This window comes from Anomaloglossus baeobatrachus, chromosome 7, assembly GCF_048569485.1.
Source record: "Anomaloglossus baeobatrachus isolate aAnoBae1 chromosome 7, aAnoBae1.hap1, whole genome shotgun sequence".
NCBI lineage: Eukaryota > Metazoa > Chordata > Amphibia > Anura > Aromobatidae > Anomaloglossus > Anomaloglossus baeobatrachus.
Genome location: NC_134359.1, coordinates 94,734,246 through 94,749,657, shown reverse-complemented (window position 1 = coordinate 94,749,657; position 15,412 = coordinate 94,734,246). Strand labels below are relative to the sequence as shown.

At 44.8% G+C, this 15,412-nt stretch overlaps 1 protein-coding gene across 1 annotated transcript in view; it reads left to right on the top strand.

Moving 5' to 3' along the window:
• LOC142245127 (melanoregulin-like) overlaps positions 1–15,412 on the top strand; it is a 216,491-nt gene that overhangs the window by 188,159 nt on the left and 12,920 nt on the right. The window contains exon 6 of the mRNA XM_075317484.1: positions 9,498–9,588. Within this exon, the coding sequence (XP_075173599.1) occupies positions 9,498–9,588 (91 nt within the window). The remainder of the gene's footprint in view (positions 1–9,497; positions 9,589–15,412) is intronic.

Here is a 15,412-nt window from a genome sequence, read left to right as displayed (position 1 = left end):
TTAAGCGGGAAGTGTTTTTGGAGACTGTAGCAGCGGTGGTACTCGCATGCAGAGGCACACAAACACACACGCAGCGGCGATGGTATCAGTAGCGGGGGCTGGGCAGAGTGGAGGGACGGGGTTTCATTGGAGACGGTAACTGCGGGGGGAGGGTAGGTGGCCTGTACTCACACATCCCGGCGGTTGACAGGGGTAAAGTGGAGCAAACTGCATACACTGTGAGCTCCACAATGATGGCGACTATCTCCACCCTCTGCTGTGATGTGGACAGCCCAGGGGACGCATCCAGGTCACAGCAGACGCCTACTCTAACGTTACTAAATGGGGTCGGATCTCGACCACTGTTCTCTATGCGCAGGGGCTGCCATAAAGGAGTGAGCAACTGTCATAAAACACACACACACACACAGCAAATCCAGCAAAATTAGAATTAAATAAGAACTAAATAAGCAGTGATTTTCATTTTGTATTAAAAATACTTGATTTCATAATCACTATTTTTAATACAAAAATGAAAAACCGCGACACCTTCTCTTTTTAAAGTTTCATTGTTCTGGAGTGGAGGGAGAAACAAACAAGCTCTTCTTCTGTCTTGAGCAGTGAAACCCAGCATCTTAATAAAATCCGACTAGTATGCCATTGGCCCAAAGGCGCAATCCAATAATTTAGCGGTTACTTGTTGTTATAAAGGAGAAAATGGCACTTCTTAAATGTAGTGTTGGCACTTGACATTGGATATTGTCAAGTCATTAAGCAGAGTACCTCTAACGCATCCCTGCCATACCCCGAACAAAAAGACCAGACTGATTATAGATTCAGTTGTCCACCGCAACATAAACGTGGGTGAACCAGTGGTTTAGTGGTTAGCACTTCTGCGCGCATGTTGCTTCTTTTTTTCTTTCCAGATTTGGTACAGAAAATAATCTGCAAAGTGTTGATTATTGGTGCGGGGTTTTTTTTTTTTTCTTCTGTTTTTTGGGGGTTTTTTTGCCTTAAGGTGCAGATTTGATGCAGAAAATTTCTGCTCCAAATCTGAAATGTATACATATAGCCTAATACATTTTTCCTCATTTGGATAGGTTGGCGTCAGTAATTCAGACTGACGACACACTGCATTTAATTTAAATTGTTTTCAGTAATGGTACATTTAAACCAAATAATATAAAAACCATATAAGTAAAATGCATGAGTAATTAGAAGAAATGATTAATATAGTGATCTAAATATAAACGTATAACTCTCAAAAAAAAAAAATAACAAAAAAACATTTTGGCATTTTTATAGGAAAATAGTGTGGTTACCTATCAATACAAGGTGCATATGCCACCAGCATTTATCTCAAGTGAAATGGAAGCCTAGTAGAGGGGAAAAAATAGAGAATATTTTGTAAGGCCCCCTTCACATGTCCATGAAAAACGTTCGTATTTTTCACGGCTGTGTTGAAGGTGCGTATGGCCATCCATGTGCCGTGATTTGGCACACTAGTGTTCACCAAGTTCTATCCGTGATGGCACACTGAGAGCAGAAGCTTTTTACTCACCTGTCTTTGGTGCTGTTGCTTTCAGGTCCGCGGTGCAGTTAATATTCCGGATTATAATGGGCTAGCCTGGAAACAAGTGACAGCAGCACCGAAGACAGCAGCGCTGGAGATGAGAGTATAGAGGTCTAGTATCATAGTTTTAAGGTTGAAGGGAGACTCTAAGTCCATCTAGTTCAACCCGTAGCCTAACCTGTTGATCCAGAGGAAGGCAAAAAAACCCCAATGTGGCAAACAAGTTCCAATGGGGAAAAAATATCCTTCCTGACTCCACATCCAGCAATCAGACTAGTTCCCTGGATCAATACCCTGTCATAAAATCTAATATACATAACTGGTAATATTAAATTTTTCAAGAAAGGCGTCCAGGCTCTGCTTAAATGTTAGTAGTGAATCACTCATTACAACATCATGCGGCAGAGAGTTCCATAGTCTCACTGCTCATACAGTAAAGAATCCTTGTCTGTGATTATGATTAAACCTTCTTTCCTCAAGACGTAGCGGATGCCCCCGTGTTCCAGTCGCAGGCCTAGGTGTAAAAAGATCTTTGGAAAGGTCTCTGTACTGTCCCCTAATATGTTTATACATTGTGATTAGATCCCCCCTAAGCCTTCGTTTTTCCAAACTAAATAACCCCAAGTTTAATAACCTGTCTTGGTATTGCAGCCCACCCATTCCTCTAATAATCTTGGTGGCTCTTCTCTGCACCCTCTCCAGTTCAGCTATGTCCTTCTTATATATCGGTGACCAGAATTGTACACAGTATTCTAAGTGTGGTCGCACTAGTGACTTGTACAGAGGTAGAACTATATTTTTTTCATGAACACTTATACCTCTTTTAATACATCCCATTATTTTATTAGTCCTGGCAGCAGTTGCCTGACACTGTCCACTAAAGTGAAGTTTACCATCCACCCATACACCCAAGTCTTTTTCTGTGTCTGTTTTACCCAGTGTTCTACAATTAAGTACATAATCATAAATGTTATTTCCTCTACCCAAGTGCATGACCTTACATTTATCTACATTAAACTTCAATTGCCACTTCTCAGCCCAATCCTCCAATTTACATAAATCTCCCTGTAATATAAAATTATCCTCCTCTGTATTGATTACCCTGCAGAGTTTAGTATCTGCAAATATTGAAATTCTACTCCGCATGCCCCCAACAAGGTCATTTATAAATATGTTGAAAAGAAGCGGGCCCAATACTGACCCCTGTGGTACCCCACTATGAACTGAGACCCAGTCCGAGTACGTACCATTAATAACCACCCTTTGTTTCCTATCACTGAGCCAGTTTTTAACCCAGTTACACATATTTTCCCCTATCCCCATTATTCTCATTTTATGTACCAACCTTTTGTGTGGCACCGTATCAAAAGCTTTTGAAAAGTCCATATACACAACATCCACTGCATTTCCCTGGTCCAGGCTTGAACTTACCTCTTCATAGAAGCTGATCAAATTAGTTTGACAGGATCGATCCCTCATAAACCCATGTTGATACTCTGTCATAAAGTTATTTTTCTTGAGATACTCCAGTATAGCATCTCTCAAGAAACCCTCAAGGATTTTACCAACCGTAGAGGTTAAACTTACCGGCCTATAATTTCCCGCCTCAGTTTTTGTCCCCTTTTTGAATATTGGCACCACATTTGCTATGCGCCAGTCCTGCGGTACCGACCCTGTTATTAAGGAATCTGAGAAGATTAAAAATAATGGTCTATCTATCACAGAACTCAATTCCTGTAGTACTCTGGGGTGTATGCCATCCGGGCCCGGAGATTTGTCAACCTTAGTGATTTCGAGGCGGCGGCGTACTTCCTGCTGGGTTAAGCAGGTAATATTCAAGGGTGAATTTATGGTATCACTGGTCATGTCATCTGCCATGGCATTTTCTTGTATAAAAACCGTAGAAAAAAAGTCATTCAGCAGGTTGGCTTTACCCTCATCCCCTTCCACCATTTCACCAAGACTATTTTTAAGGGGGCCAACACTATCGCTTTTCAGTTTTTTACTGTTTATGTAGTTAAAGAATATTTTAGGATTATTTTTACTTTCTCGCAATGAGTCTCTCTGTCTCAAACTTAGCTAATTTAATTTGCTTTTTACATATTTTATTTGTAAAATAAAATGCCTTCCTCCAGGGGCTGATGTCCACACCAGGGGGTGGGCCAGGCGGTTGGCCCCGCCCACCGAGGAGTTCACAGTCCTGGAGGCGGGAAAAGTAAGGCAGAGTTTGGAGGTGAAAGTGAGAGGAAGGAAAGTGGCAGTTAAGCAGCCTGAAGTTGGTCCGGGTGTGTGGCCCGGACAGATCAGCAAGGTTGGCAGACGGTGGTGACCGTCTGCAGGAGTGGCTTATTGGAGCTAGCCGTAAGGCTAGAAAATTATTTTATTTCAAAGGAGTGTATTCTCCAGTACATGTCACACAGATCACATCACTGTGTGGTCCGTGTGACATCAGTGATACCAGAAAAAAACTGACTTCTCTCCGTGCGGAACGCACACGCGCACACACACACACACACAGTCAGTGCTCCATACGGACAGACAGTCCTTGTAAAAACATTGATTTTAATGGGTCTGCATGTGTCCGTGTCTCCGGACGTCATATTTACCAGAATCCCTGACGTGTGAAGGAGGCCTAACACTGATTAGAATTTCTACTGAAGCTCAGAGTCTCAACTACTATGGAAAGCATTGCTCATTTAAATGTAAAAGGTGAAAGTAAGTGTTGCGCCCCGGGGCAGCTGAGCTACTCGGATCCGGGCGGTCCGTGGCTCGAGGGGTCCCGGACCCGAGGGCACCGTCTAACACTTTTAAATGAAAAATAAAAGTCCGACTACGCCACTTGCGGTTTGCGGCCAGAGATGATAGGGGCACCGCTGCAGGTTCCCACTGGGGATGATTGATGGGGGCAGCATGGATGGTGGAGCCCTCCGCGAGCAGGGCTTTTTCCTCAGGGGTAGGTGAAGGGTTAACGTGGAGGCACGAGGCAATGAAGCAGTCCAGGCAAGGAGAGCAGTTTGATGGTGTTTATGTGGTGCCCTGGGCAAGCCACAACGTCACAAGCACAATGCCTACATACCCCTCACTCCCGGTCAGGCACACCGAAGTCAGACAAATAGCCTTGTTGCCTTCCTCCAGGGGCTGATGTCCACACCAGGGGGTGGGCCAGGCGGTTGGCCCCGCCCACCGAGGAGTTCACAGTCCTGGAGGCGGGACAAGTAAGGCAGAGTTTGGAGGTGAAAGTGAGAGGAAGGAAAGTGGCAGTTAAGCAGCCTGAAGTTGGTCCGGGTGTGTGGCCCGGACAGATCAGCAAGGTTGGCAGACGGTGGTGACCATCTGCAGGAGTGGCCTATTGGAGCTAGCCGTAAGGACCGTGGACGGGCAGTGGCCCGGCGGTACCGGACCGGTACGGCAGTGGCCCGGCGGTACCGGACCGGTACGCAAAGAGAAGCCAGCACCACCCGGCAGGGGCTTACGGACCCCGGCAAGGCTAGTAGTCGCCGTAAATTTGCAGAATCCGTTAGCGAAGGGAACCTCCTGGGTTTCCCAGCAGCCAAGTCCCGTCAGAAGGCAACCGTCCAACCGAGAGAGGGAAACACAGTCACTGCCAAGGCTAAAGTTCCCAGGGCCAGAGCCTGCGGGCAAAAGGGGCTCCTTCAGCACCCATCCAAGCTGGGGAGCGGGTTACCGGTGGGAACCCATTGGAACCGTACACGTTACACAGGTGCAGGGAAAGGCAGTCGCCATCAACCTGCCGGGAGGAGAAACACCGCAGCCGTCTGTGGGACCCGTCCATCCAGCCGTGTGTTTTACCGAGAACTGTGTCCTCATCATTGGCTGAGTGAGTACCACCGTGCCGTGCGGCACAGCGCTGCCCCCGCGACCCTGCACCTCGCTAGGCCCCGTAACCCGCCTGCTATCCATCCCTACCCCATCACCGGGCCCCGGGACAACCAACCCCCCTACCCACGGAAGGGAGAACTAACAACCAGGCTGCTCCCAGTCATCGCTCCCGGGATCCCCGTCCACAACAGTGGGTGGCGTCACGGACAATAACCAAATCCCCACAATCCAATCCCCACCCTTTTCACTCACGGGCGAGGAGCGCCGCTCGAGCCACCACCGAGCAGCAGCAGCGGCCGGACCAGAGCAGTGGGAGAGCGCAGCGTTCCCTCCTCCGCCCGTGACATTTAATCACTGGTTCGACGCCCTGAGAGGTACTGGATCCAGGTGCGCCCGTGTCCTGATGGCTGTGCCTGCCAACCTGGTGCCACTCTCCACCTGTGCACTACGGTGTCTGTGGGTCCTCCCTGGCGTCGAGCACTTGGTCTCCCTGGTGTCTGGGTCCTGCCGCAGGCAGCTTGGACTATTTAAGAGAATATGTCCTGGTCTTTCTTTGCTGCTGATGCCTCGGACGTTAAAGGGTGGCAGATAAGTCTTGGAATCCCACCCGCCTGGCAGAGTTAACAAAGGGCTTGAAGTACATGTCTGTTCTGGGGATCTGCAACCCTGCGTGCAAAGTACAGTGAGCTTTGGATGTCCACCCCACAGGGTCCCTCTGTCCTTGGGGCTTGCTCTCTCACTCCACAGCTACTTTCCTCCTCTGAGTGGCTGTTCTTACAACTCAGGTCTTTGCAGTCTTTTCACTACCACTCAGTTGACTTTCTTACTCCTCACTTTCCTTTGTGTCTCAATAGTTTCTGGTCTGTCTTGACACCCTTCCTCTTTCACTGTCTACTCCAGACTGACTGCTCACTAACACTTTCAGGTCACTGTCTCCTCTCCCAGATCTGGTCTCTTTCTCCCAGTTGACTGCCTGTTATCTCACAGTGCCCAACCCTGTCATCTGGCTAGGTGAGGCTCCCAGCTGGGTACAGCGAGTGTATGTGACACCCTGGCAAAACCAGGTAGTCACACATTAGGCCCCCGCATAACACCTTCCCTCACAGGGTTACATACAGCCGACCTGAAACCCTAGTCACTGCCCTCAGGGAAAGACAGGCACACCAGTGGGTGGGACCAGGCGGTTGGGGAACGCCCACCTAGGGGTCAAGACAGCAAGGGGCGGGAAAACAAGGAGTTAAAGTAGATAAGATCTAGAGTTCAACTTGAGGAGTGGAGGCTGGGGCTACGTGTAGCTCCAGCAGAGGAGAAGCTTGAGTGGTATGGTGCCAGGGTTGGAGCCCTAGTACCTTGGCTAGGTGGCAGACGGTGGTCTCCGTCAGCAGGAGATGGGAAGATGGCTCGGCAGGTCAGAGGTGGACCGGGACAGGGTTGGAGCCCGCCGTTACCGACACCGGAGACCCGACCGGAAACCGTGCACAGAGGGGGTACTCGGACCCTGAAGCCAAGACCGGAACCAACAGCCTAGCTAATCAACCGATTTGAGGGCAGGATTATAGGTCCTGTCCCAACCCAAGTCCCAAAAGCAGACAACCACCCACAGAGAGGGATAGGGCAACCGCCAGGGCCCATAGATCACACGGGTGAGCGTCAGCGGGCACGGCTCCTCTGGTACACAAAAAGCCGGGAGCGGACTCTCATGTTCCATACCGGGAAGTCCATACAAACCACAGAACTAGTGCAGAGGAAAAGACGGCGACCACCAGCTCGGGTGGGGGACCAGAGTACAACCGGCTGCGGCGGCCGGCCACCAGCACCTTGGTTTACCAAAAGACTCGTGTGATTCATTTAATTGTGAGTAACCAAACATCCACTGGTACGTCCGGGCACACAAGTCCCTGCCATCGCCATATCCTGCACAGATATACTGGGTTCCGGGGGCAACCATCCCTACCCACGGAGGGGTTAAATTCCAGCTGCCACTACATCTTCCCCGGGTGTCCCACAACAGCAGCGGGGGTGTCCCACAACAGCAGCGGTGGTGTCCCACTTCATCACACACCGTGGGTGGCGTCACAAACCCATCATTTGGCGTGTCCGCGTGCCCCCCGGGTCCGGAGGATCCCTCGAGATACACAGCGGGTCTGGATCTGAGCAGCCCGGTGTGTGTGTGTGTGTGTGTGTGTGTGTGTGTGTGTGTGTGTGGTGGCTGGCACAGTTATGTTGAACTTGGGCTGTTACCCTAATTACCTTATGTTTGTGACACCTGGTTACCGCAGGGGCGTCACATAAGTATCTCTCTGTGAGTAATTTTTTTCGACATACTAAACTTTGATCTATAGTCTCATTAGGACAGTCAAGATACAAATGTTGATGGCTGATTAAATAAAAAAAAATATCGGAAAAAAAATATAATACGAAACGTAAACTGGCAATCTGTTTCCTATAGGCTGTTAATGGGCAGCCTAAAAAAAAGTAAATGTAAAAAATACAGTTGCAATTTTAAGTGAAGAATCAGTGCACTTATCCAAAGCAGTACAAAAACACAGCTTTAAATCTGAGCCAAAAAAGCATATAAAAAGGGTAAAGAAAAAAAAAAAAAATCATGAAATTTAGGTGCAGACACCTGCAAAAAGAAAACAAAAAAAATCCAGATGTTTAAAGCAGCATTTTTGCCCATGGGAACATACCTTTCATGAGCTACTCCTTTTTTCTGAATGAAACATATTCAGCTTAAAAACCTGTTATGGCCTCCAACACACATCTGTTAAAAACGTGCACGTGCCGCGAGACACGTATTTTCCCTGCGCGTTGCGTGTGGTAAGTACGTGTCTCGGGTATGTGCGGTCCACGTGTGTTCTCCGTGTGCTATCCGCGATAGCACACGGAGAACCGGTAATTTGCATACTCACGCGGTCCGCGCTGCTGTCCAGGGTTCTGATCTTCAGCTCCAGCCCCATACACTCCCCACTGACGCTGCTTCCGGCCAAGCGGAGGGGCGGAGAATAGCGCCCGTGACCGCACGCCCACCTCCTTTTACACGCTCATAACGAGCAGCGGCCGGCAGGAACATTTTGCAGCGGAAGAATCTGCGGGGCTGGTGGAGGTGTGTGTGTGTGTGTGTAATTAATGACACGTGTTCTCCTGCACGTGTCATACGGAACCGCATCCACACTACATCCGTGTGGTACGGGTGCAGGCCGTGTGACACCCGTGCTGCCGGAGAATAAGTGGACATGTCAGAGTGAGAAAATCACGGATGCACATAAGTATGGAACGGACACACATTCCGTTCCAAAATACTTACGTGTGTCCAAACAATAATGAAAGCATAGGTCCACGTGTCTCCGTGCCGCCGGTATGTGAAAAAACTGCCAAACACGTACCGGCGGCACGGATGTGTGTCGTAGGCCTATAATAGGAACTCAGGAGAAAACTCACTCACAAAATACTATTGGATCTTACTACTTACTATGAGCAAATATTTCAACAATTGGCAGACCTATTGCGTCCAGTATACTGTTGGAGCAGTATTTACAGTGGATAAAAAACGTGTTTGATTTGCCAGCTGCTGGCTATCGGTGTGTCAATATTGGATTACTAAATCGTAACCCATCTTTAATTTAAAGGTTTGCTGCCACCAGATTCCAACTATGTATCACATAATTTACTGGGTGCAGCTGTTGTGACAGCGTTTTTAGATGTAGCAGAGACTAGAAAGCTAACCCACACCTTGGCTTCCTGTATACATTTTCTATTGACAGTGAGCTGCATATTCGAGAAGGCGGTGTGGTTGGACCAGGGCTCACATGCCATGTAGTCCAGAAAAGGATAATCTCCTCCTGATGATCAAACCTTCATTGTACAAAAACAGCAGCACACAGCCTAATAAGTGATACATCCCTGAATTCAGTGTTTTAACCCCTACATTGTTATCCATAGATTACATTTGTTAAAGGGAATCTGTCAGTGGGTGGTTTTTGCTATTTTAAAGTTCTACCTTGTGAAAAATGTTGACATTTCAAAATACAGGGTTGTGTATTGAACGTGTCTCCTCTTTGGACAGCTGACTAAAAATAAATGTATTCACTTTATCTCTATTTAGGAATGGCAAAAACTCAACTATGAAATTTATACACTAAGGCAAGCAAGAAGAGAAGTAAGAACAAGGTGGAGACGGATCCTAGAAGACTTGGGTATGTTGGAAAAATATTGCAAAACAAACAAAAATCCTCCAGACAGATTCCTTGGCATAAAACTCAATTTTGTTTCGCTGACCAAATAGTTCACCTTCACATTTGAACTGTGCTGGTGACTTTTGTGCATCAATAGTAATATTTGTCTATTGGTGAACTTCCAGCATAGCTGTTTTGATGATATGGAAACCATTGTCCAAAAAGGACTTATTGTTTAGATTGGGTTTTTATGTTATTTGTATTTTTTTCCATAGCACAATCTTTATTAGAATCATTAAAATTAGTTATCTTACAATTTTCAAACTGGGGCTTTTCTAGACTCCTCCTTCCTGTCCTTTCACGAAGAGTTTATATCAAGGCTCCTTATCACAGGCAGGATTACAACGATAGGTAACGCCTACACACAGCCGATTACACCGGATCCACTCTTCAAAATAGGCAATGCCACAGCTGACCCTGCTCTCCATGTTACAATGACCTTTTCACATGTTCATTAGACTCTGACGGAGTCTCTGCGCCACAGTGCCTTTCAGCTGAATTGTGCGTCTTTTTGGAGGCACATCCAGGTGAAGTAAGCACTGGGGTCGGCAGGCCTCCTCCACCCCCGGGCCCGGTTGCAACCTTTGCAACTGTGATCGTTACACCCCTGGTAACAAACCAGGCACTACTCTAAAATGCCTCTATTCTTTTATTAATTTTACTGATCCACACTAGTTATAAATAAGTCAATAAGAGTTGGTAGTGACCACTAAGCAATTTACAGAGCTGTGGTGTTCTTTCTCCCTACACAGTTGACATCTAGTCACCGCTGGACCTGGTAACAGCTGACTGATGGAGATGCCAGGTGTAGGATCAATTTGCTGTGAAAAGAGTTTTATTCTGAGCATACCAAAGCATAATCAATAGGGAAATAAGGAGCTTTTACAACAAACAAAAAAATAGATCACGTCGTAGGTATTTTCTGACACCTTAAGTGATTCCCTGATCTGCCCATAGGTGTTGGTACAAGCCGTGGGACACCCACTAATCAGAAAGTTATCACCTATCCTGTGACAACTTGTTTTCAGTACAGAGCCCCTTTAGCCCCAAAACTGGTCATCGTAGCAGAGTCTGCATTAGCACCCATACAAATCAGTCCATTCTCTGACCACAGTGCACAGACTGCTAGACCAGAGCATGATGGCTTCATATATTACTATGAGGCTATGACACTTGGATGAGGAGAGTTGCGGCCAGTCCGTCCATTGTCTGTGTGCAGTCCTGATATATATGCCCCCATTCTGTGCCCCTTCCTGGTTATATATATCCTCATTCTTGGCCCGTTCCAAATATAAAATTATATATATATATATATATAAGTAAAATATATCTTTGTACCGTGTTAGCCAGTAGAGATAAAAAAATTGTTTAAAAGAACAGAGAGTCCTCAGTGGTTGATACCTTTTAATGGCTAACTGAAAAGATGGTAATAATTGCAAGCTTTCGAGACTACTCAGGTCTCTTCATCAGGCATGGTTATACCATGCCTGATGAAGAGACCTGAGTAGTCTCGAAAGCTTGCAATTATTACCATCTTTTCAGTTAGCCATTAAAAGGTATCAACCACTGAGGACTCTCTGTTCTTTTAAACAATTTTTTTATATATATATATGTAATATATGTTGAGGTAATAGAGATCCCGGTGCACCACTTGTTCCACGTGTTACCGTGCTGCCACAATCGGTCTCCAAAGGATATGGACGAGATCCGGGTGCAGGCTCAAAGACGTATCACAAATAATCCAAGGAAGAAAGAGTCGCACTCCGCAAGGATCTCAAAGTTGTTCCATCTTTAATTCATGAAGACATAACGATACAAGCGGTAGGGGAGGTGAGGTGTGCCAAACAACGCCGGACGACGGCGTGCCGTTTCGTTAAGTTAGCTTCCACGGGTCCAGTGCAAATTGCTATGCAGTACCGCCCTCTTATACCAGATGGTGCGGAAACTGCATCAGCAAGTGATTAAAAGCAATATATGCAAATATACAATTAGGTGCTGCAACGAACAAATGGATATTCTGGGATATACAAATTCTCTTTTTAAAGAAGTATAAACATGAACATCTCCTCTTTTTGGGAGTACATCACATACAAATATTCATGAATAGTACATTATTAGTACATCATTAAAAAATGTACCATTATAGAATAGCAAACTTGCCGAAACAGTTACAAGGGAGGGATCCTGTCCAAAATTTTTTAGGACTTTTTTGACAGTCCATACACTTAGATCCTGCGGGATCCGGGTGTACAGACTCTCAATGTCAAGAGACGCTAATTGGAACCCGTGCTGCCATTGGAAATCATCCAGCATCTCCACGAAATCACCTGTATCCCTAACATAAGAGGGAATCATTTTAGCTAGTGGTTTTAAAAGCCATTCGAGATACTGTGATAGGGGTTCAGTTACAGACCCTCTGCCCGAGATTATTGGGCGGCCATGGGGGGAGGCTAGGTCCTTATGTTATGGACAAGATTATCATTATTATGAGTATATAGGAGTTACATGGAGATATCCATAAAGAACAAGATTTAAGATGTTGTTTGAACTGTACCCCACATATCTCTTGGCATAAGACTCAGACAGACAGTCTGGGCTATTCTTGTGACCAGTGAATCATGCTGACATTGCTTAATATAAATGAGGAACCAAGCACATTACAGTAAATTGTATATCACAGAATAAGCTGTATCTAGTTTATCCAATAGGAGACGTGTTGCGTATTCTTGGCACCTAGCCAATAAGGTTATATATATTTGTAACACTTCCGGAAATAAATCAGTCTTACTTTCTATTCATATCTGAGCACGTCTCTGGTGTGAAAGAGTGGTATGCATGCTATCATGAGTGACTCATAATTTGGTCTGCAGACAGTTTAAGAGGGATGCATGATTAGATTGCATCAACCTAAATTACGGCCTTATCACTTATGCACTTTAGGTAGATAATAACAATGAGCTTTTTTTGGGTGAACAGGTAGAAGTTTTTCTGGGGTATTTTTTGTTAGAATATTATTATTCACCCATTTAAATAAAAAGCTTCTTAATTGTTTTATATATACCCATGTCGGGTCATTAGGTAATTTTTTTATATACATTGGTATTATTCAATTGTCTTTCAGACTCCTTTTGGTATGCTTGTTTTGTCAATAGGACCACGGCGCCCCCCTTGTCAGCCCTTCTGATTATTATATCCCGGTTCTTCTGCAGAGATTTTAGGGCTTTTATTTCTTGTTGGGTTAAGTTATTAACGGGTGACGAATATGTAAAAGCCTCTAAATCCCTAATTACCAGTTCCTGGAATAGGTCCACGCTATTGCCTGGAGCTAATGGAGGAAAAAATGTTGATTTTTTTTTTTTTTTTTTTTTTTTTTTTTTTTTTTTTTTTTTTAAACCTTTTTTTTTAAAGGGATTAGATACAACGCAATCAGGATTAGAAATCGCAAGGTCTGCAGAGGTAAAAGTAGGATTTTCCAGACTAAGTCGTAAGCGTGTATCTTTTTCCAAAGAAGGTGCGTTCTCCTGGCCTCCAAAGAAGCTAAGAGGACCCACCCGACATTGTTGCTATCTCAAAGCCGGCGAGTACTTTACTTTTTTTCTGGGTACTATAGTTTTTTTTTTTTTAGGTGCAGTTTTCTGCAGCCTTTATACAAGTCTATCCGAAAATCTGTTAAATTAAACCTCTCGGGTAAACAAAAGTTCAGACCCTTGCTAAGCACAGAATACATATCGGGTGTAAGAGAGAAAGATGTCAAATTAATCATAGTATCAGCATTTTTTTCAGAAAAAATGGATTGAGTCAACAATACGCCGGTCTCATTAGATGACACATAATTTTTTTTTTATTGTGTCCTCCAGGACACTTGCTTCCGCTTCCCGGGGTTGGGAATTCCTTCTCCGTCTCAGTCTGCCACCCCTCCTGATCCGCCTTCCAAAGGGGCGGCAGACGAAGGAGCCTGAAGAGCGGTAACTGGTAAAGATTTTTTGTGCCTGACCATGAACTCCTCACCCCCACTGGAGTCAGAATCCATGGTCCATGCACTTTTTTTCTTTTTACTCATATTCTTGTTAGGATTTTTATAATAAGATCTCCTAAAGTTACCAGCTGAAGACCGGATTTTATTCCAAGAAAACACTTGTTGATTATCATAGTCCATCTTATCTCTGATATATTTCTCTCTTTTCCTTTCTTTTGTTTGTGCTTGCAATGGTAACAGTCTTTTATCCAGTTTGGTCAAAAAAACTTTCCAAGCATCCTCTGTAATGCGATTTTCCAATTCCTTTCTTAGATTTAAAAGTTCAAAAGTGATTTTTGTGTGTTCCTCCTCGTTTTTTGCCAATACTATCTGCAAGAATTTCATAGAACACTCTTGTTGTACATTGTCCCATTCCTTTTTAAAGTTGACATCATCCTGATAAAAGGAGATCTGCTTGACAATTCTTAAGCCTCGTGGCACGCGTTGGCTATCCTGATAGGACCTCAGTGACTGTACAGTCCAGAATAAATTAACTTCTTTCTCCGCAAGGGATATAATACGCGATTCAAGGCTTCTATTGCCCATAACCTCCAGGTTCTCTTTATCGTTACAGCAGCTAAAAAACGTTGAGGCATCTTCCCTCCCCGCAAATATACCACTATCGGTTACATCCATAGACGTTTCTGTCATGTCAATATTATTCAGATTTTTGAAGACACACTTGTAGACCTTAAAGCGGTGATATGTGGAAAACAATAGTAGGTAAGTGTGCACTTACGGTAAAGCACCAGTCCTTAGGAATGTTGAGGTAATAGAGATCCCGGTGCACCACTTGTTCCACGTGTTACCGTGCTGCCACAATCAGTCTCCAAAGGATATGGATGAGATCCGGGTGCAGGCTCAAAGACGTGTCACAAATAATCCAAGGAAGAAAGTGAGTCGCACTCCAAGGATCTCAAAGTTGTTCCATCTTTAATTCATGAAGACATAAGGATACAAGCGGTAGGGGAGGTGAGGTGTGCCAAACAACGCCGGACGACGGCGTGCCGTTTCGCTAATAGTTAGCTTCCACGGGTCCAGTGCAAATTGCTATGCAGTACCGCCCTCTTATACCAGATGGTGCGGAAACTGCGTCAGCAAGTGATTAAAAGCAATATATGCAAATATACAATTAGGTGCTGCAACGAACAAATGGATATTCTGGGATACTGTATTAGCAAAGTGAATGAATTAATTACGCCTAAAAATTAACTTTTAATAATATCAAAATAAGTAAAAAGGTCAGAAAAGGACCTGGTTTAAAAGGACAAACAATAGAGAAAAATAGCCAGAACCATTAATCCTGATCCAAACGGACCAACTGGCTAACACATAAAACACCCTATGGTTTGAGGATGTGAGTATTGTGTCAATAAACAATGCTGCATGTAAGTCGCATTAATAGCAGCAGTAGCAATAACGAGAGGAAAAAGGAACGGTCTTACCCCATCTGCCGTATACCCATTTCCTGGTTACTGTAAACACCTGATGCTGGATGGTTTTGGTTTACCAAAAAGCAGGATTTATACTCACATCCTCAAACCATAGGGTGTTTTATGTGTTAGCCAGTTGGTCCGTTTGGATCAGGATTAATGGTTCTGGCTATTTTTCTCTATTGTTTGTCCTTTTAAACCAGGTCCTTTTCTGACCTTTTTACTTATTTTGATATTATTAAAAGTTAATTTTTAGGCGTAATTAATTCATTCACTTTGCTAATACAGCTTTCACTCTAGTGAATCAATACCCAGTAGCTATATTCCATATTCTGGG